Consider the following 20701-nt stretch of genomic DNA (forward strand, 5'->3'; position numbering starts at 1 on the left):
TATCTGCCTCTAGAACATCAGCACCTGGCTGCCTGGCATAGGAAAGCCTAGTAGAGTTGCACAGAGGTGGCTTAAGTGGTCTTGGGAGTGGGTTAGTGAACCATAGAGAGGAGGACCCAGGCCCATAAGCCACTCTAATTACTGCATTCATGGTGAAAAATGTGCACCCCCAAACCCTTTTATACTGCCATATAAGTGGCTCCTGCAGCCATAAGGGCTATTGGGGTGATAGATAGGTAGGTCTAGTAGGTTCTGGGGGTGTTTTGGGGGGCTCACCATGACCTATAAGGGAGCTGTAGTGAAATGTTTATGTTGCACCCTTTTTGTGAAATTCACAGCAGTGCCCTGTAAAGTACCCCACTACTATGGTGCCATGTCTGGGTGTCCAGTCCATCACTTTTCTGGCCCTCCCACGCCCAAAAGGTCATTTTCTAAGCATTTGTAACTTGGACAAATTTTTGGACAAAAATGGGGTATAAAGGTGGACACTTAGCAGTCTGGACAATCCACAGCTGGACGTACAGTTGGACGATTTAAAAAAATATATATATATATATATATTGGACGTATTTTTCAAAAATGGACCTTTTTTTGTGTCTGACTTTGGGCGACTTGCGACTTAGGTCCAAAATGGACTTAGACATTTCTTATGATTATGCCCCTCTATGTATGTTAAACCTGTAACCCGTTCTGGGCTCTTTGGGGACAATGGGATAGAAATAGAAATAAATAAAAAAGTAAAGATAGAACTTATACCAACAGAAGACAGAATTAGAACAGGTACAGAGAAGAGCGACAAAAATGATAAAAGGAATGGGATGACTTCCTTATGAAGAGAGGCTAAAGCAGCTAGGGCTCTTCAACTTGGCTTAAGGATGATATGATAGAGGTCTATAAAATACTGAGTGGAGTGGAAAGGGTAGATGTGAAATGCTTGTTCACTCTTTCCAAAAATATTAGGACTAGGGGGCATATGTTGAAGCTACTAAGTAGTAGATTTAAAACAAACCAGAGAAAATATTTCTTGACACAACATGGAATTGAACCTGGAATTTGTTGCCAGAGAATGTGGTGAAATCAGTTAGCTTCGCGGGGTTTTAAAAAAAGTTTGGATAATTTCCTAAAAGAGAGGTCCATAGGCCATTATTGTGATGGCTTGTTGAAATGCATTGTTTTACTACTTGGGGGTCTAGCTAGGTACTTGAAGGACCTGGTTTGGCCACTTTTGGAAACAGGATACTGGGCTTGATGGACCTTCGGTCTGTCCCAGTGTGGGTGTCTGTCCCTGTGTGGGTGCCTGAGGGAACAGGAAACCGTCTACATTTCTTCTGAGAAACTGAGGAAAGGAAAGACTGGACTATGTGTTTAATTTCCAGGACAGTGACCTGGGCTTTTTCTACGTACTGGTGATTTGGGAACATGCAGGACTGACTCAACCTGTTGACCAGGTAAGGTATTGACTCAGACCACCAAAATCCCAGTCTAACATCTCTTCCTCTCTTTCTCTTCCCTTCCCTCCCCCTCCCATATTTTGATATTTATAGGATGAGGGGAAGGGAAGGAAAGGAAAGAAAGAGGAAGAAATTTTTTTTTTTTTTTTTAAATAGGATTTTGGTGCCCATTATCACTAGTGGGGGTGGGAGATGGAGAGATGTTAGGTTGTAAAGGGAGAGGTGTGCCGATGCAAAAGCTGGCATAGTTCCTTGAGTTGAGCTTGGGAACATGTATTGAGCCATTAGAATCTACTTCTTCTGAATCCATGTACTTCTTAGGCAGCGCTCAGCATCCTAACATTTAGGTGTTCCCAATATATGCCAGGGTTTTCTTTGCCTAAAATTAAGCGCCGATATCAGAGCCTATCAGTAGCTGATTTTGAGTTGCCTAACTCAAAAACACATCCATGATCCGCCATTAACCACACCCACTTTCAGTGTAGGCGCCTTGGGCTACACGCCTACTTTTTTTATAGAACCAAGATTTTGGAGTTAGGCGTCTAACCTTTAATTACGTCCAATTAAAGCCAATTGTGAAGTGTTGAGTGTCAGCACAGATTAAGCCTAGCACTCGATTGTAGCAGGGGCTGATACTGGTGCCTAACTGTAGGCGGACTTTATAGACTCGGGACCTCAGTGGACAGAGCCATTGTGAGAGTGGGGAAGATTTGAGAGAATGTTGCTATCTGAAAATGTTCTCCTGGTGAATATTGGTCCCAGTCCCGGTCCCAAATCAATAAATACTGTAGGGTAGAGAATGACACAGGGACAAATTTTTCCTTGTCCCCGCGGGAACTCATTTTCCTGTCCCGTCCCAGCAAGTTCTTTTCCTTTCCCTGCCCCATTCCTGCTAGCTCCGTCCTCATCTGCACAAGCCTCAAACCCTTTAAAATCCTAAGTAGCAACATTGTAGAGCTCAGATTGTGATGTCATAATGCCTCATTCCACCAATGCCTAAGCTCCGTCTTCATCTGCACAAGCTTCAAACACTTTAAAATCATAAGTAGCAACATTCTAGAGCTCAGATTGTGATGTCATAATGCCTCATTCTACCAATGCCTAAGCTCCGTCCTCATCTGCACAAGCCTCAAACACTTTAAAATCCTAAGTAGCAACATTCTAGAGCTCAGATTGTGATGTCATAATGCCTCATTCTACCAATGCCTAAGCTCCGTCCTCATCTGCACAAGCTTCAAATACTTTAAAATCATGTTTTTAAGGCTTGTGCAGTTAAGGCAGAGCTTACAGGAATGGGGCAGGGATAGCGATAAAACTCATGGGTCGGGACAGAGACATTGAGTTTCTGTGGGGATAGGGACAAATTTGTCCCCGCGTTATTCTCTACACTGCACTACTCTAGAAATCAAAATTTAGTAAAAGCGAGCCAAGTATAGGACAATCAAGCCTTTGTGACATCACTGAGGAGGTTGGCTCTTATTGGTGGAAGGAGGCATTATGATGTCACAATAGCAGCTCTGGTTATCAGAGGCTGAAGCTTTTCACACTTTGTTTATTCATTTTTCTATACCGTTCTCCAGTGTAGGGGGTCACCATTACTATCTAGGCATACACCACGGCACCCAGCTACACAAGCTGAAATTTGTAAATTAAATTTTAAAAAAATGTAGTATACTTATGCACTGGAGAATAAACCGTAGACTGACTAGAGAACATTCTCAATCATTCTGTTTGCAGACTGAATTCAATTTTAATAGGCACAGAAGTGTGGCATGTGAAGGCAGGCCAGGATCTTAAGATCTCTTCAGTCTTCCCGGTTTATTCCCTTCTGCAGTGCCACAGACCCCCAGTTGTTGTTTCCAAGAAAATGAAATGGAAACCAATCAAATATGCTCCAGGCTTTCTTCAATAAGCAATGATTCCTTAAAGCACAACAGTGGATTTTGTACGGATACAATGTTGCATTTTTCTGGTACAACAGCTGTGGACTTTTATATATCTATATATATAAAATCGGAGGTATGTATGTGTGTATGTATGTGTGTGTGTATGTGCCGCGATCACGCAAAAACGGCTTGACCGATTTGAACGAACCTTGGTATGCAGAGCCCTCACTACCTGGGGTGATATGTTCTGGGGGTCTCGCGGCCCACCTGCACACGTGGGCGGAGCTACAAACAGAAAATCATATTTCACCCATTCATGTCAATGCAAAAAATGTAAACAGCTGCCATTCTCACAGTAAATCAAAAACGGCTTGACCGATTTGAACGAAACTTGGTATGCAGATCCCTCACTACCTGGGGTGATATGTTCTGGGGGTCTCTTCACCCAAGAATTTATATGTTCTTGCTCCTGGAGGTGAAACTAAATATGTTGTTTCTAATCAAGTTTTGTGTTTGTTGTATTGTATTCGTTTTGTCAAATATTTCACATTATAATTTGAATATTGTACTTTTCATAAAGCTGTAAAAAAATAATTTCATTCACCACTATAAAGTATCTTTATTTGAATCCATTTACAGTGTTATTGCTATAATTAAATACCCATGCAACGCCGGGGCATCAGCTACTATATATATATATATATGTATATATATATATATATATAAACATGAATCATAAATGGGATTTAGGTTAACCCACTGCACTACTTATTACCAAATTATGCTAAAATAATACTTTGGGAAGTGGTTATTAAGGTTTAGTATGGCTCTAACACATGTTAATTAAAGTTATGGAATGCATAGTAAACAGGCAAGTGGGTTATCTTGGAGTGAGATGCTATGTTACAGCATTCCTGCGATGTACTTTGTTGATTTTGGAGTGGAATATACTCTCCCCTTTTACAAAACTACGAAAGAGGGTTTGGGGAGTTTTTGTTTTTTGGGTTTTTTTTTTTTTTGCAATAAATAAATAAAACAATTGCATGCAAAATACCTTTTTACTATGTAAATCGAATAATGCAACTTATGGTAAATACTAGAAACTGTGCTACTCCTGGCCAAGTACAAGCTGCAATATTTTTGGAGAAATATTCACATTCTGTTTGTAGACTGAATTTGACTTAACTAAGCATAAAAACGTGGATTTTAAAGACCAGTCTGTCCCCTTTTCCAGTGCCATAGGCCTTGATATCTCAGTCCTGCAGGGTAGTGAGTCCCGTGATACATGAATAAAAAGGCTGAGTATAAGTTTGTCCCCCTACTCTCAATGCCGTCCTGGTTTTCTGGCTTTCTACAGCTGATGTTTTGATTTATTGAAATTGCTGAAGGTACTAATTTGGTTGTCATATGGTAATAGTTACTAAATTGCTTCTTTTTTAAAATTTATTTAGATGGAATTTACAGACAAAATCAATCGAACCTCACTTCCTTGCTTGTGCAACCTATCTCTCTACTATTGGTCAAAACACTGTTTTCCTTATCGAACAACGACAGCGGACATGAATGTTTATCCCTTGATGTATCCAGGACAGGTAAAACCCTCTACATAAAGTTTTATTCGAAAGAATGTCTGTATGATAAACCGCAATAATATAGGCCCTCTTTTACAAAGGTGCGCTAAGTGTTTTAGCACGGATTTAGTGCATGTGCTAACTGCTAATGCGTCCATAGGATTACATGCACGCGTTAGCATTTAGTGCGTGTTTAGCGCGCACTACAAAGCTTAGCACACCTTTGTAAAAGAGGGGGATAGTGACATTATCTCATGTGCATATCCCCAAGACTTTAGTGAAGCATTATCAAAACCATTTGAGCGCACTTTATCGAGGCAGGTGGTCCACAAGCAGTGATATAGTAAGAGTAGGAGGTGCCCCTCGCACCCTCCTGTCCCTTCCCCCATTCCATCCCGCCTCCCATGTCACACTTGTGCTCTCCCTGCCCCTGCGCCTCTTAATCTTCACCAATGCGAGCGGCTTCTGCAAGTATGCTCCTCGCACCAGCGTTGGATTCCCCTCTGACGTTATTTCCTGGCCCTGTGACCCAGAAGTGATTCAGAGGGGACCCAGGCTGGTGTGAGAAACAGGCAGGAGTCGCTCGCGCTAGTGATGAGAATAAGGAGGGATGGGGTGTGAGGGAGGGATGGCCATGAGGGTGGTATAGTATTGTAGGGCGGGGCATAGAGGTGCCAGCGCCATCACCGACTTGGCCCCTGAGGCGGTCCGCACACCCTTTCCTATGCCACTGTCCATAAGAATCTAGTTTTGTTTGGGGAGTGAAGATTTTTGATCATGGGGTGAGAACTTAAGACTACCTGTCTCTTTAAGGATCAAGGCCTGAAGCTATGATAGTGCATGACTCTTGGGCCCTCTTTTACTAAAGTGCACTAAGTGTTTTAGCATGCGTTTAGCGTGTGCTAAATCAACGCTTGCGCTAATGCATCCATAGGATAACATGCATGCATTAGCTAAAAAGCATAGTGCACCTTAGAAAAAGAGGGGGTTGGTCATGATCATATATTACCAGGGCTGAGAAAACAAAGACTTTCTTGGCCCACCAAAATGTGCTTCCCTATAGGGTTTACTAATCTGTGGTACGCACTGCAATTAAATTAATCCTCAGGAGATAACTCGTGTTAAAATGGTGAGTTAACACAACGATTTAAAACAGGTTAGTAAATAGGCTCCTTGTTGTCGCTCTGTAGCTGCCTAACTGTTCTCTATGTTGCTGGTCAAGCATATCCTCGTGATTCTTCATAGTTCCTGTAGGTGGCGCTATCCATTGTAGTACAGTAAAACCTTGGAATTTGCCAGTGGTTTGCAAGTGTTTTGCAAGACAAGCAAAACATTTGTTTAAATTTTAACTTGATATACAAGCAAGGTCTTGCAAGACAAGTACATACAGTATACACACATCACAACTGAGCCGATGGTTCTCTCTCTGACGCTGCGGGAGTGTAGTGACTTGTTCTAAATGAGCGAGGTCTTGCAATATAAGTACGCAGAGTATTTTGTATTAAAGTTTTTGGGTTGTGGAATGAATCGTCTGAGTTTCCATTATTTCCTATGGGGAAATTTGTTTTGATATACGAGTCTTTTGGGATTACAAGCACGCTTCTAGAACGAATTATGCTCGCAAACCAAGGTTTGACTGTATTTTTTTTCTCTTGCTGTGCATCTATGCAGTGGATTTTCACTCCTATGTGTGATATTTTGCATGCCTCCATATTTCACAAAATAGAAGTCAATGCGTAAAACTACATAGACATTATTTCATTTTTAGCACTTTTATAGGCTTTTATTTCATTTTTATTATTCTATGTATCACAAATTTAATTTATAACATTTCTACCCCCACAGCCTTATTCTCTGCTGTTTACATCCATAAAATCAAATATAACAAAACATACATAAATAGGCAGCACTTAATATACTGAAAATAAAACAAGGCAATAAATAAGACACAAATAGACAATCATTACAGAGTAAACCTGAAAGCAATAGATTAGGTGCATTTAATTTATCTTTTAATAGCATATTTGGATAGCAAAGAGTAATTTATAATGGTTTAGTATTTTCATTGGCATTCATATTATGTACCTTTATATTTACTATGGGGCATCATTAGACACAGGTTATAAAGCCTATGCCCTGGATCTTTATGAATTTCCCAAATTTAGGGCTGTTGAACATGGTCTCTGTCTCCCATGATCTCCTCTGCTATATCGCATATATCACTAGTTCCAGAACGTGCCCTAAATTCTGTCCTCATCACCTTTCTGTCTCTATTCATAACTAGTGAAATAGACCCATCAGATTTTACATGAATAGACAACTGTGAGAAGTGAAATTTGAAACAACATTAATAAGGTTCTAATTGATGTTTTTTTTAAAAAAAAATTATTTTATTTAAAACACTTATATTCCGCAAATCACAAGAGTGTAATAACCCATAAATTCCTGTAGAGGGAGTTTATTTAACACTGTGTGCATAAGAACATAAGATTTGCCGCTGCTGGGTCAGACCAGCGGGCCATCATGCCCAGTAGTCCATTCACGTGGCAGCCCTTAGGTTAAAGACCAGTGCCCTATTTGAGTCTGGCCTTACCTGCATATGTTCTAGTCCAGAAGAAACTTATCTAACCTTTTCTTGAATCCCTGAAGGGTGCTTTCCCCTGTAACTGCCTCTGGAAGAGCGTTCCAGATTTCTACTACTCTTTGGGTGAAGAAGAACTTCCTTATGTTTGTACAGAATCTATCCCCTTTTAACTTTAGCTAGTGCCCTCTCGTTCTCTCCACCTTGGAGAGGGTGAACAATCTCTCTTTCTCAACTAAGCCAATTCCCTTCAATATCTTGAATGTTTCGATCATGTCCCCTCTCAGTCTCCTCTTTTCAAGGGAGAAGAGGCCCAGTTTCCCTAGCCTCTCATTGTATGGCAACTCCTCCAGTCCCTTAACCATTTTTGTCGCTCTTCTCTGGACCCTTTCGAGTAGTACTATGTCCTTTTTCATGAACGGCGACCAGTGTTGGATTCAGTATTCCAGGTGGGGGCGTACCATGGCCCAGTACAGTGACATGATCACCTTCTCAGATCTGTTTGTAATCCCCTTTTAATCATTCCTAGTATTCTGTTTGCTCTTTTCGCCGCCGCCGCACATTGCACAGACGGTTTCATTGACTTGTCTTCAAGTAGTCCCAAGTCTCTTTCCTGGGGGCTCTCTCCGAGTATAGCACCGGACTTCCTGTATTTGTGCATATAGCAGTAAGAATTACTGATGAATCGGGAAAATGGAGGGGGGCATTCCATATAGTATTTGATACTGTATGAACACACAATGCCTACAGTCAAGAGAAATACAATATCTGATGGCTCGGCATAACTAACCACAGGGGCTATTGTTCAAGTAACCAGCCCGAGTATGTAACATGAGGGGTGAGCATGTGAGGAGAGGAGTAAGTGCTCACATATGAGCAACTGTAAATAGAGTTGGAGGTCTGAGGAATAAGAGTAATGGGAGAAGTAATTAGGGGCGGAGAAACAGCAAGTAGAAAGGAGCTGATAGGTTGTGAACTGCACTCGCTCCATCCAATGAGCGAGCAGGCAGGTAGGAGGGACTAAGAAATGTATAAAACCAATGGATGTGTAGAACTTTGTGGGCCTACTCTGTCATTCTTTTGATGCAAATTGGACACCCTTTGAGACCAGGAAGAAAATAAACACTTCTCTGTTTTACCAAAGACTTCTGGAGTTTTCATTGTGATTGGGTTTATTACACAACCTTCCCACATGAGGCCAGATCTGTCTCCCCTTCTTATCTCCTACAGGAGCGCAGCCCCTCCATAGCAGTGCCCATGCAGCTTCAGAGTGCAGCGGTTTACGTTCTGTAGACTAACCTCGTGGGCAAACCCACCACAGCTGACTGTGGGAGGGCATCGTCTGTCGGTCGCCTGTGTGTTTTCAGTCCCTATTTGAGAATCTCAATTACCCATAGTGCAGTGGTCAAAGGTGTTCCGTCATATTTATCTTCTTCACTAGTTCCATACAGGCAGGTCCTCTCATCTTTTGCTTTTCCAAATGAATTTCTCCTTTCTGTTCCTTGGAATATCACAGGCCCAGCTAGATTTTACTCATCATATAACATTTTTCTTTTTAGCGCTGACCCTGTCGAATTCCCTACCTAAATCCTTATATGCTGTAGAACTAGCCCCCTGTTTTGCTAAGGCGCTCTATTAGCGCACGCTAACTGCTAATGCGTCCATAGACTAACATGCACGTGTTAGCATTTAGCGCGTGGTTAGTGCACGCTAAAACACTAACGCACCTTAGTAAAAGGAGCCCTAAGTTTGGGTTTGCTTTTTTCCCCTTGACAAATATGTTTACTGGGATCTACATGGCATGGGTTTATACCTGGTTGTCCTGTTGCCGCGGTTGTTTATCTCCTGCGTGCTTTACTCACTCGCTTGGCTTACTTTTATGCTTCCCTGTCTTTTTTGATTATGGAATTCCATTTCTATTCTTTAAAGATTTTTTTTTTTTTCCCTTCAAGTTTGTAAACCACTTTGATGTGACTTGCTAAAGTCAGAATAGAAAATACCAAATAAACTATAAACCATGTCCACACGCATACACAAGGGAGTCTTCAACAAACCCTGAACTCAGAAACCAAATTACTCGTTTTATATAAAGTGATTACCCAAGAGATTCTGTCAGTACTGCAGTTCAGTTTGTTAATCCTTATTGGACAACCGAGGAATATGATTGTAGAATGAATTTAAACTGCTACTGACCATAGTAAAGCTATGAATTGGGAGGGAGGAGGGGTTATGTTTGTTTCCTATACCTACTATTTTTTATTTTTTTTTAAACTCCAATACTCTATTCAGTCTTTAAGGGCTGCTTTTACGAATCCACGGTAGCGGCTTTAACGTGCGCAACATTTAATCACGCACTACCCCCGCGTTAGCCGAAAAACTACCGCCTGCTCAAGAGGAGGCGGTAACGGCTAGCGCGTCCGGCGGTTTAGCATGCGCTATTACGCGCGTTAAACCGCAGCTTCGTAAAAGGAGCCCTAAGTTATACTAGGTTACCCGGTATAGAAATTCTGAGGGCAAGATTCTCAAAACTTTAACGCCGTCGCTAAACTGTTTTTCCGGCGGTGTAGCCTGCACGCATTTTAGCGGCGGATTATCCAAACAGATTATTTCTGTCTTTAGTGAGGTTTCTAGCAGTCTCCGACGATGGCATGCAAATGGGCTCTTTAACATTGAAACAAGCCTTCCAGTGGATTCTTAAAAAAATTGCCGAGGCATTTTCAAAGAGCGGCGTCTGCTTTTGGCAGCAAAAAGCGGGGACTGGTCCCAGGGTGCCATTACAGTGCCAGCACTGTGGCTAATGAAAAAAAAAATGTATATCTATATATTTTTAGTGGAGGGTAGTAAAATCAGGCTTCTTTTGAGTTTTGGGGAGAGACAGGCATGTTTCGTGCGCGCTTGTTAAAAGCCAACGTTTCTTCTTGAGCACTTGCATGATACCCTTGTCTTGTGTGTTTCTGGCTGTGGGTCTTGATTAAATTTTATATTAAAAACAAATGACAAGATTTACCTGAATTACAATAGTTTTTTGGGAGAGAAAGGCATGTTTTATGCCTGACTGAAAAAAATCGACGTTGCTTCTCCCTTCCATTTTTGCAGCAGGAGAGTGTGGTTTGGGTTTTTTTGGCGGCGTTTTTCTTCGCATGTGCCCATCAGCGATGGCCACATGCAAACGGAGGAAATCTTTGCTGCTATTCACCAATCTTATTTGCATGCACAATTTTTTAAGAATGTCTGGGGTTTTTAGATTCAGTATCAAAACAGCTGCGATAGCAGACTGTCGCTTTTTAACATGGGTTTTTGAAAATCCCGGCCTGGGAATGTGATTAGGTCAGAACCTACTTGCAAGATCTTTTCAGTGTGCTCGAGATTCCATTGCCTTTGTTCAACATCAAAAGCTTAAAAAACAGGGGAATGCAGAAAGGAAACCTGGATAAACTCAGAACTGCATTCTAGATCAGTGGTTCCCAACACTGTCCTGGGGGACCCCCAGCCAGTCAGGTTTTCAAGATATCCCTAAGATTTGCATATAATGGAAGTGACAGGTATGCAAATCTCTCTCATGCATATTCATTAGGGATATCTTGAAAACCTGACTGGCTGGGGGTCCCCCAGGACAGGTTTGGGAACCACTGCTATAGATCATCTAAGGCAGTGGTTCCCAACCCTGTCCTGGAGGACCACCAGGCCAATCGGGTTTTCAAGCTAGCCCTAATAAATATGCATGAGAGAGATTTGCATACCTGTCACTTCCATTATTCCATTCATTAGGGATATCTTGAAAACCCGACTGGCTGGGGGTCCCCCAGGACAGTGTTGGGAACCACTGTTCTAGATGATATCTCAAAGATCAGTTACTTCTAGATCAGGGGTTCCCAACCCAGTCCTTGGAATGCACCGAGCCAGCCTGGTTTTCAAGATATCTGCAATGAATATGCATGAGGTGAATTTGCAAGTACTGCCTCCATGGTATGCAAATTTATCTCATTTATATTCATTGTGGGTATCCTAAAAAAAAAAAATCTGATTGGCTTGAAAACTTGTGGTCTAGACCAGTAGTTCCCCAACCCTGTCCTGGAGGACCACCAGGTCAGTCGGGTTTTCAGGATAGCCCTAATGAATATGCATGAGAGAGACCTGCATATAATGGAGGCGCCAGGCATACAAATCTGCTCCATTCATATTCATTAGGGCTGTCCTGAAAACCCGACTGGCCTGGTGGTCCTCGAGGACAGGGATGGGAACCACTGGTCGAGACCATTTCTGTCACATAGATTATCTTTATGAGGAGAAAATAGTTAGCAATGTAAACAATGGCCGCTGGTTCCCATGACATTGGACTGGGCTTCTGCTCTCTCTTCCTCTTTCCTGTTTGTACATTGTAGTTCCTTTCCTCCTTCTACTTCTGATTGGTTTTCAGTGAAGGGCAGTAAATTAACCCCCCCCCCCTGTTTTACAAAACTGTAGAGCAGGGGTAGAGAACTCCGGTCCTCGAGAGCCGTATTCCAGTCGGGTTTTCAGGATTTCCCCAATGAATATGCATTGAAAGCAGTGCATGCAAATAGATCTCATGCATATTCATTGGGGAAATCCTGAAAACCCGACTGGCATACGGCTCTCGAGGATCGGAGTTCCCTACCCCTGCTGTAGAGCATTTTTTTTTTGCGCTGGCCACATTTGTAACAGCTCCGACACTCATAGGAATTCTACGAACGTCGGAGCTGTTACCGCCACAGCGGGCACTAAAAAAAAAAAACACACTACATATTTAAGAAATTAAAGCTGACGCGGTCTAGCCAATGCAATTTTCTGAATCAGCGCCCCAAATAATCTCAGGAACGGGTCAAAAACCCAAGACACCAAGAAAATTTTTGTTGTCGTTGCTGCTGGTCTGTGTAATACAGGGGGGATTATTATTTTTTTTTTTTGGTCATGTTGATTAAAAACAACATGAAAGGCAAACGCCATGGATATCTTTTTCAAAGGATGGCTTGGTATGTAGCTTTTGAATGCAAGAACCAGCTGCTACTGGCAGCGGCAGAGGCTTGAGATCATTTATGGGGGGGTGGGGGGGGGCGGCGAAAAGTTCTCAGCCCGGCCAACAAACTTGGGACAGCCTCTACCTAGGGCTATGTACTTAGTCCAACGTTTTTCATTCCGTCGGAGCACAAAAAGTGGAAAATCACTGGGTTCCCCTCCCCCCCCTCCCATTTCACTAAACCCGCGATAGCGATTATTAGCGCAGGGAGCCGCACGGCTCCCGATGCTCATAGAGTTCCTATGAGCGTCAGGAGCAGTGCGGAGTATTCAGCGTGGCTCCCTGCGTTAATAACCGCTATCATGGTTTAGTAAAAGGGGGTAAGTGTATAGACCCTCAATGGAGACTGCCCCCCAGTTTGTTGGTTGGGCTGAGGACTTTTCACCGGCCCCTCGTATTCTTACTTTTGTAAGGGGTCCCTTTTTTAAGGCGCGCTAAATCCATTGAATATAATGGATGCCTTAGCATTTAGCCCGCGCTAATCTGTAGCGCGCCTTCATAAAAAGGACTCCTATGTGTGTCACTGTGTTCATGACCCTGTTTTTCCAATAAACGGGTGAATCTGGTCAGACGGTGCTGTCTCTGTTTCACGTCTTCTTGGACATCTCATATCTTTTTTTTGCCATTTTCAATGCTCTAGGATAACAGTTGCTATTGTTATTGTCTTTTAAATGTAATAGGTTTACAGTAATCATAAAAACTCATTTTGATCTGCCATCCTATTATTTTGGGGTTCTTTACATTACATTACATTAGGGATTTCTATTCCGCCATTACCTTGCAGTTCAAGGCGGATTACAAAAGAATTATCCAAGATGTATTGCAACAAGAACTTTAAAAAAATAAAAATAAAAATTGGTCATTTTCAAAAAGAGTAAGAAATGGGTAAGGTTATTTGTTGGGGTAGTTGGCTTTAGTGAGAGGTGGAGTTTGAGACTTGCAGTATTATTTCTTTTTTCAGAGTTTTCTTGAAGAGTATGGTCTTTATTTCTTTTCTAAAAGTCTTGTAGTCGAGGGATGCCGTCAGTAGATTGGCGATTTGGTTGTCTAGTTTGGCTGCTTGAGTGGCCAGGAGGTCATCATATAGTTTTTTTCCGTTTGACCTCCTTAATTGGGGGGTATGAGAATGGGGTGTGAGTTTTCCTATGTCTGGTTGCGGTGTTGTGGATGAGGCGGTTATTCAGGTAGCTTGGACTGTCTCCGTATAAAGTCTTAAATAGTAGGCAGTAGAATTTAAATTGTATTCTTGCTGGGATCGGAAGCCAGTGCGATTGGAGATATGTGATCATGTTTCTTTAATGAGTAGATGAGTCTTAGTGCTATGTTTTGGATAGTTTGTAGTTGTTTTGTTATGGTTGTAGGGCATGGGAAGTAATTCAATAGTGGATTGTCCTAGGGGAATAATTTTTGGTAAAGCATCAGTTTGTGGGGTTTTTGGCCAACTAAAATGTTTTTTATTTCAGAAAACCTGTATGATTGGGCATAAATGTATTATGCAATTTTGGTTGCAGAAAGAATCTCCAAGTTTTTGGCATTGGAGGAATCAATTACATCGCTTATTTTTATTTGAGAGTTGGGAGGTTCAATGTTCGCCTAAAAAAACTCATCTTTTTATGGAGGTTTGGGATCCTTATATTCAGAATCTTTCACCAAAAATATGAAGTTTGGTTATCAATGATTTATTATGAAAATTAGGTTTACTAATTACATTCCAGTTATTTATTTTAATTCTTTATTTTTGTCAACTTTCATCCAGGGGGAGGGATTTCATTTAGGGGAAGATAGTGGGTAGGGGATGGAATTAAGGGGGGTGTAGATAAGATTGAATTAATTCATATGGAAATTAAATTTGAAAGAATGATTTAAATTTGTATGAAATATGTATTTTTGTATTATCCTATTGTACTGATTATTTGATTATTTCAATAAAAATTGTTATATATAAAAACACATTTCTATGGAAACACAAATAATCCTGGGGCAATTTCAATGGACAACTTTTTTTGTGGCTAGATGGTGTGCCATCGGCTGTTGCGCTCACTTCTGGACGGCTGGACGGGCGAGTAGTTACTCAGTCCCACGAGCCTCGAAATAATAGTGAGAACGGTCCAAGGCTTAGGGCTCCTTTTACGAAGGTGCGCTAGGGCCTTAATGCGTGCAATAGCGCGCGTTAAATTCCCGAGCGCACTAGCCACTACTGCCTCCTTTTCAGCAGGCGGTAGATTTTCGGCTAGCGCGCGGTAATTTTGTGCGTACGCTAAAAACCCTAGCACACCTTCATAAAAGGAGCCCTTAAATTCAGCCAATTTTTTTATTTCACTTGCAACCCCCCCTCTCCAAACTTGACCACAAACAGTGCTGTGGGGATTGCCCGCAATCATTTACACTCTAAAATAAACATCTTCCGCTTCAAGTAGGACAAAATAATCGCTTTTCAACCCAAACAGTTTGTGGAGGGGGGGGGAACCCTCTTCTCTAGGGCAAACTGGAACATGTGCAGTAAACACTCTCCCCTGGCACCAGCCCCCCTGCCTATTTTTATATATATATATACTAGTCTTATAGCCCATTACATTAACGGGTGCTAGAATATACGTGTGTGTGTCTGTCTTTATTTTTTTTTCTCTCTCCTTAGCCGCTTTCTGTATTTGTCTGTCTTTTTTTTTATTCCCTTGGCTGTCCACTACCACCCCTTGCCTGCTCCCCCTGTCCATTCTCCCTTCCTTTTACCTCCCCTGTGTCCTCCACCACCCCATCACTGCTCACCTTATCCAGCAGAAGCCCTTCTCCCTTTGTTTTACCTCCCCCTGTCCTTCATCACCTCCTTCCTGCTCCCCCTGTCCAGCAGTAGGCCTGTCTTCATTTTTCTGACCCCCCTCCCTGTTCATCAGCACCTCTTCCCCTGTCCATCAACACCTTTTCTGCGCCTCCATTTCCGTGTGTTGCAGCATTTCCCTCCCACCCCACTTCCTTGTGCAGTATCTTCCTCCCCCCATACCTTCCTCCTGAACTCCATGTTAAAATGCTTTCTGGGTTTGGCTGCCGCAGCCTGCAGCCGCCGACAGCCGCCGCGGCCAGCAGCCACCGCGGCCGACATCTGACTCGGGCCGCCGCGGCCAACATCTGACTCGGGCCGCCGCGGTCGACATCCGCCTCGGGGGGGGGGGGGAGGAAGAGAGAGAGTGGAGAGAGTTGGGTGCGCAAGGGAACGACGGCGGCGGGGACGGCCAACTTACAGGAAGGGAGCTGCGTCTTTCAACAGGGAGCAGGCCAGACCGTAAGCCGCGCATGCGCACTTCCTATGGGTCGCTACAGCTCACGGAAAACCGGCGCACACATAGGAAGTGCGCATGCGCGGCCTAGCGTTTTATTATATTAGATATATATATATATATATATATATATATCTTTATTAATTTTCATTCTAAACACAGTGCATAAAGGAATACATATAAATAATTTGACAAACAGCATTTACATCCATCAATAAATACATGAGAAGCCATTTTCTCCCCCCCTCCCAACCATCCTAATTCCAATGTATACAATAAAACCATACAACAGTACATACATGTAATTAATAAACAAATCCTAATATAATATCCCTCTCCCTCCCCCCTTCCCTGGATGTGCAAATCAAACCGGTAATAGGACAATAATCCATTGGGATTTTCCCCTTGAAAATCGGTTTATAGGCCCATAGGAGAACGAAATGTGCTCTCATTGTAGTTTCATGCGAATTAATTTTATTTTGCATTAGGTACGTTCGTATGTTTAATCCTCACTGTGCTTCATCTCTCACAATAAATTTGACTTGCAGCCTTTAAGTACTCGCTTCTTTCAAAACCACCACCCACAAGCGAACAGCTCATGCATAGAGCCTAATGAATATTCATGAAAACCAAAACGACACGGTGCAAGCTTCCAGGGTCCCATGTTCTACTGAAGACCAATTCACATCATATCAGACAAATAAAGCTTCACCACTGTGAGGCCAAACGTGTCTGACAGTCACAAGCGAGCAACGCTCTGTCTTTCCTGAGCAGGGGAACCTGGGATTTAAACGAGGGGTTCCTTTTATTAAAATTTTATAGACTCTTCTGTGGTACAACCAGAGTGATTTACAAATTACAAACAGGTTCTTTCTCTATTCCTAGTGGACTCACAATTTAACTCTCCCTCCCCCCCCCTTTTACAAAACTATTGCACAGTTTTTAGCGCATATGAGCATCGGAGCTGTTACCTCTGTGGCCGGAGCTAAAAAGTGCGTTATGGTTTTATAAAGGGGGGGGGTAAGTGCATTGGATTTTGTACTTATCACAAGTTAACAGCAACAGTTTAATATTCGGTAAGGGAAAAATCTTTCTGCGTAAATTCAGAAGCTGTGCCATGCATCTGTTGTGCATTTGCTATAGAGAGAAGATAGCGCACAGACACACACCACATGGCACGCCTAGGTTGATGGTATGGGCCTCCGTGCTATTGGCTCGCTGTGTACAGCGGTGCCGGTTGATTATCTTGCAACAGTTCACAGTGAGGCTACCTGCACCTGGGCCCCTCCCTTGATCACCACTCGATCAGCTCTCCTCCTCAATCCTCCCATCCTTAATTATAAGATCCTAAACGCTCACGCCCCTTCACCAAGTGCCAAAGCCTCCACCTCCCCACCCAATTATAAAGTCCAACAACCCCGGCCAAGCCCTTCCTACTACACCTTTTCCCCACCCATGATCCCCTCCCCCCCAAAAAAACTCCCATCCGCCTCTAGAGTGTATCCAAATGCAAGGCCTGGTAATAAAAATTGAATTATGATACTCCTCTGAGGGCACTTTCAACAATGCTATATATTATTCAATCTCAGAGCGCTGAGTGGTTAATAAAACTTTAGTGTAGAGGCAATGACCTCAGAAACAAACCCATTTAAGACTTTAAAAATTGAAACTAAAGTTTAAAATGTTATTCTTTGTTCGACCAGTGCAATTGTTGTGTACCTGACCCGACCAAACTTCATGCAATCCGTTTTAGGTCCACATGAAACACTTTTAAGCATGTTTTAGATATCCCCATTAATAACCCATTGAAATAGTTGAAACAAGGCATTACCACTCTATAATGTTCACACCTTGGATTACCACTCTATAATTTTTCTAATGTTAAGTTAATTTTCTTGTCTATCTGAGTCTAGGAAGAAGCCTAATTATCTTGTGTACTTGAAGCTTCATAGTTAGCCCAGAGTCTAGAGTTGCATCTAAACTATGAAGCTGTTCTACCACTAAGATAGATTCATCATGTACTGTAATGCTCGAAGGAACATCTATAGAGGAATATCCTGACAATAGCATAATCCTAGTCTTAGCCACACTTAAATTTAAGTGATTTCCAGACATTCATTGGGCACTAGATTGTAAGCGTAATTTTAAAAATCTAAGAGCAACATCAATTCCCCATCTATGTTTATCAAAAATTGAATGTCATCGGCATAAGGTTCAAACTGAAGGCCTAAACAGCCTATCATCCTGCACAATGACACCAAAACCTTGGAATCCGAACTTAATCCGTTCCAGAACCACGTTCGAGTTCCAAGACAATTTTTCCCATTGAAGAGAAAAAAAACTGGATTAATCCGTTCCTTGGTCCCACAAACTCTGCAAGATCGGGCCTACCTGGAGAGAAACGGCAAGATCGGGACCCCCAGCAGCAGAGGCAGCAAGATCGGGATCCCCAGCGGCAAGACAGCGCGATCGGCAACGGCAGCTGCAAGTGGTGTTCAGCCCAAAGCTTCCCTCCCAGGCGGAAACAAGAAGATGCGTCAGAGGGGAAGCTTTGGGCTGAGCACTGCTTGCAGTTCGGATTCCAAAGCAGGGTTCAGATTCCGGGACAAAATTAAGAAAAAAAAAAAGTTCGGATTCCAAATCGTTCAAGTTCTGGGGTGTTCGGATTCCGAGGTACCACTAGACATGAACATTGAGGTACATCTGAGTCACATTCAATAACTGTGGACTTCTTCCCAGTCTGAAATGCATAATACAGTGGTACCTTGGTTTACGAGTGCACCGGTTTGCGAGTGTTTTGCAAGACGAGCAAAACATTCGCAAATTTGGTGCCTCGTAAACCGAGCTTGCCTCGCTGTACGAGCGCCCCCCCGCGAACCGGCACCCTCCCCCCCACGATCCAGCACCCCCCGCAGCCATCGGGCACCCCTCTGCCGCCACCTGAGATCCCCCAACCCACCCGAACCCTCTTCTTACTTCCAGTGTAGCCTCCGCATTGGCACCAGCATGTTAGGCCCGGCACAGGAAGCAGATTTTCGGGCACAGGACATGCTGATGCCGGCGATGACGATGCGGAGGCTACACTGGAAGTAAGAAGAGGGTTCGGGTGGGTTGGGGGATCTCAGGTGGCGGCGGGGGGGTGCCGGTGGCGGCGGGGGGGTGCTGGATCACGGGGGGGAGGGTGCCCATTCTCGGGGGGGCCTTCGGGGGGAGCAATGCCGGTTCTCGTGGGGGGGGGGGAGCAGCGCTGGTGGCCTCGGGGGGGGAAGGTTTGGGGTGGGAACATATCAAAGCAAGTTTCCCTTACTTCCTATGGGGAAACTTGCTTTGATATACGAGCATTTTGGATTACGAGCATGCTCCTGGAACGGATTATGCTCGTAATCCAAGGTACCACTGTATTTCCTTTCAGTCAAAGAGGAACCTAACCATCGAAGAACCATCCCACTTAACCCAATTGACTTTGACTGATTCAATAAAATGTGATGATCCATTGCATCGAGAGCTGCTGTTATATGCAGTGTTACTAATAAATACCTCTTCCCTTTATCAAAACCTGTTATCATTAGATCTGTTAAGGAAATCAATAATGTTTCTTTGTCATGATTCTCTCTAAAACCAAATTGGTTATTATCCAGTACAAAAAAATCTAACAAGTGGTCATATATGACCTTTTCTATCAGCTTTGACGAAAAAGCCAAAGATGAAACTGGCCGATAATTGGAAACAACTGTTATGTCGAAAGAGGAATTTTTAATCATAGGTTTTCACACCAGCTATTTTCAAGAATTCAGGCCATCAGTGATTTATTAATAATCCCGGCTGATACTACAATTCCTGGTCTATGCCTGGTCTACAAGGTTGATTGTTTATCTCTGAAAAACATTTCTCAACCTAATAGCTGCAGTGACGTAGCCAGACAGACAATTTTGGGCGAGCCTGAGCCCATAGAGGGCGGGCATCTCTCTCTCTTTCCCTCCCTTCCCCCTTCCAGCCTGTCTAACAGCCTCTCTCTTTCCCTTCCTTCCCACCCACCCCCAGTCTGTGTAGTATTTCAGTTTTTGTTCAGTTCACCAGCAGTAATTCCTACATGCTGCCAGCGGCTGACCCAGAAGCCTTCACGCATCAGAGGGAAGGCTTCTGGGTCAACCACTACTAGCATGTAGGAACTGCTACTGGTGGCCTGTGGTTGCTAGGTGGGCAAGCCTGAGCCCAAACCAGGTAGGCCAGACCTTCCCAGGTCTCCCCCATAGCCAAGCCCCTGACTAGCTGAAACTGAGTCCTTACATGCTCATCCTGTCTTAACCGTAAGGAGGTTTTATCAAACTGATTCACCACCTGTAACACTTTTTGGGAAAACCCTAATGCAAAATCTTCACTGTCTTTGTTTTATTCTCTATTCCTTTCCTAATAATCCCTGATTACTTTTTTGGCTGCTGCCACAGACTGTACCTAAGATTTCAATATATTGTACATGATGACATCTAGATCTTTTTTCTAGATGGTGATTCTTAGAGTTGCCAGATTTCCCTAGCCCCACCCCCAGGCCCACCTGGTTCCACCCATCCCCGCCCTAATCCCGCCCCCAGTCCTGCCCTAGCCCCATGCACCGTTGCCTGCTCATCGGGCAGGAAGGACATCTGTGTGTGTGCGGATGCCACGTGATGGCGTCCGGGCATGCAAGGTCTTCCTCCCTGACCCAAAGTGCCGGGATTTGAAAAGCCGTCTTGACCCCTGGACATGTCTTCAAAAGGAGGACATGCCCAGGGAAATCTATATGTCTGGTAACCCTAGTGATTCTTAATGTGGAACCTAGCATCATGTAGCTATAATTTAGGTCAGTGGTTCCCAACCCCGTCCTGGAGGATCCCTAGGCCAGTCGGGTTTTCAGGATAGCCCTAATGA

The 20701-nt window shown here is 43.3% G+C and overlaps 1 protein-coding gene across 3 annotated transcripts in view; it reads left to right on the forward strand.

Annotated features, from left to right (window-relative positions):
• The window catches only part of NAALADL2 (N-acetylated alpha-linked acidic dipeptidase like 2), a 533196-nt gene that overhangs the window by 364052 nt on the left and 148443 nt on the right, over positions 1 to 20701 (forward strand). For all 3 annotated transcript variants that reach the window (XM_033959140.1, XM_033959141.1, XM_033959142.1), the window contains one exon: positions 4789 to 4929. In XM_033959140.1, the coding sequence (XP_033815031.1) occupies positions 4789 to 4929 (141 nt within the window). The remainder of the gene's footprint in view (positions 1 to 4788; positions 4930 to 20701) is intronic.

Source organism: Geotrypetes seraphini, chromosome 9, assembly GCF_902459505.1.
Source record: "Geotrypetes seraphini chromosome 9, aGeoSer1.1, whole genome shotgun sequence".
Lineage (NCBI taxonomy): Eukaryota > Metazoa > Chordata > Amphibia > Gymnophiona > Dermophiidae > Geotrypetes > Geotrypetes seraphini.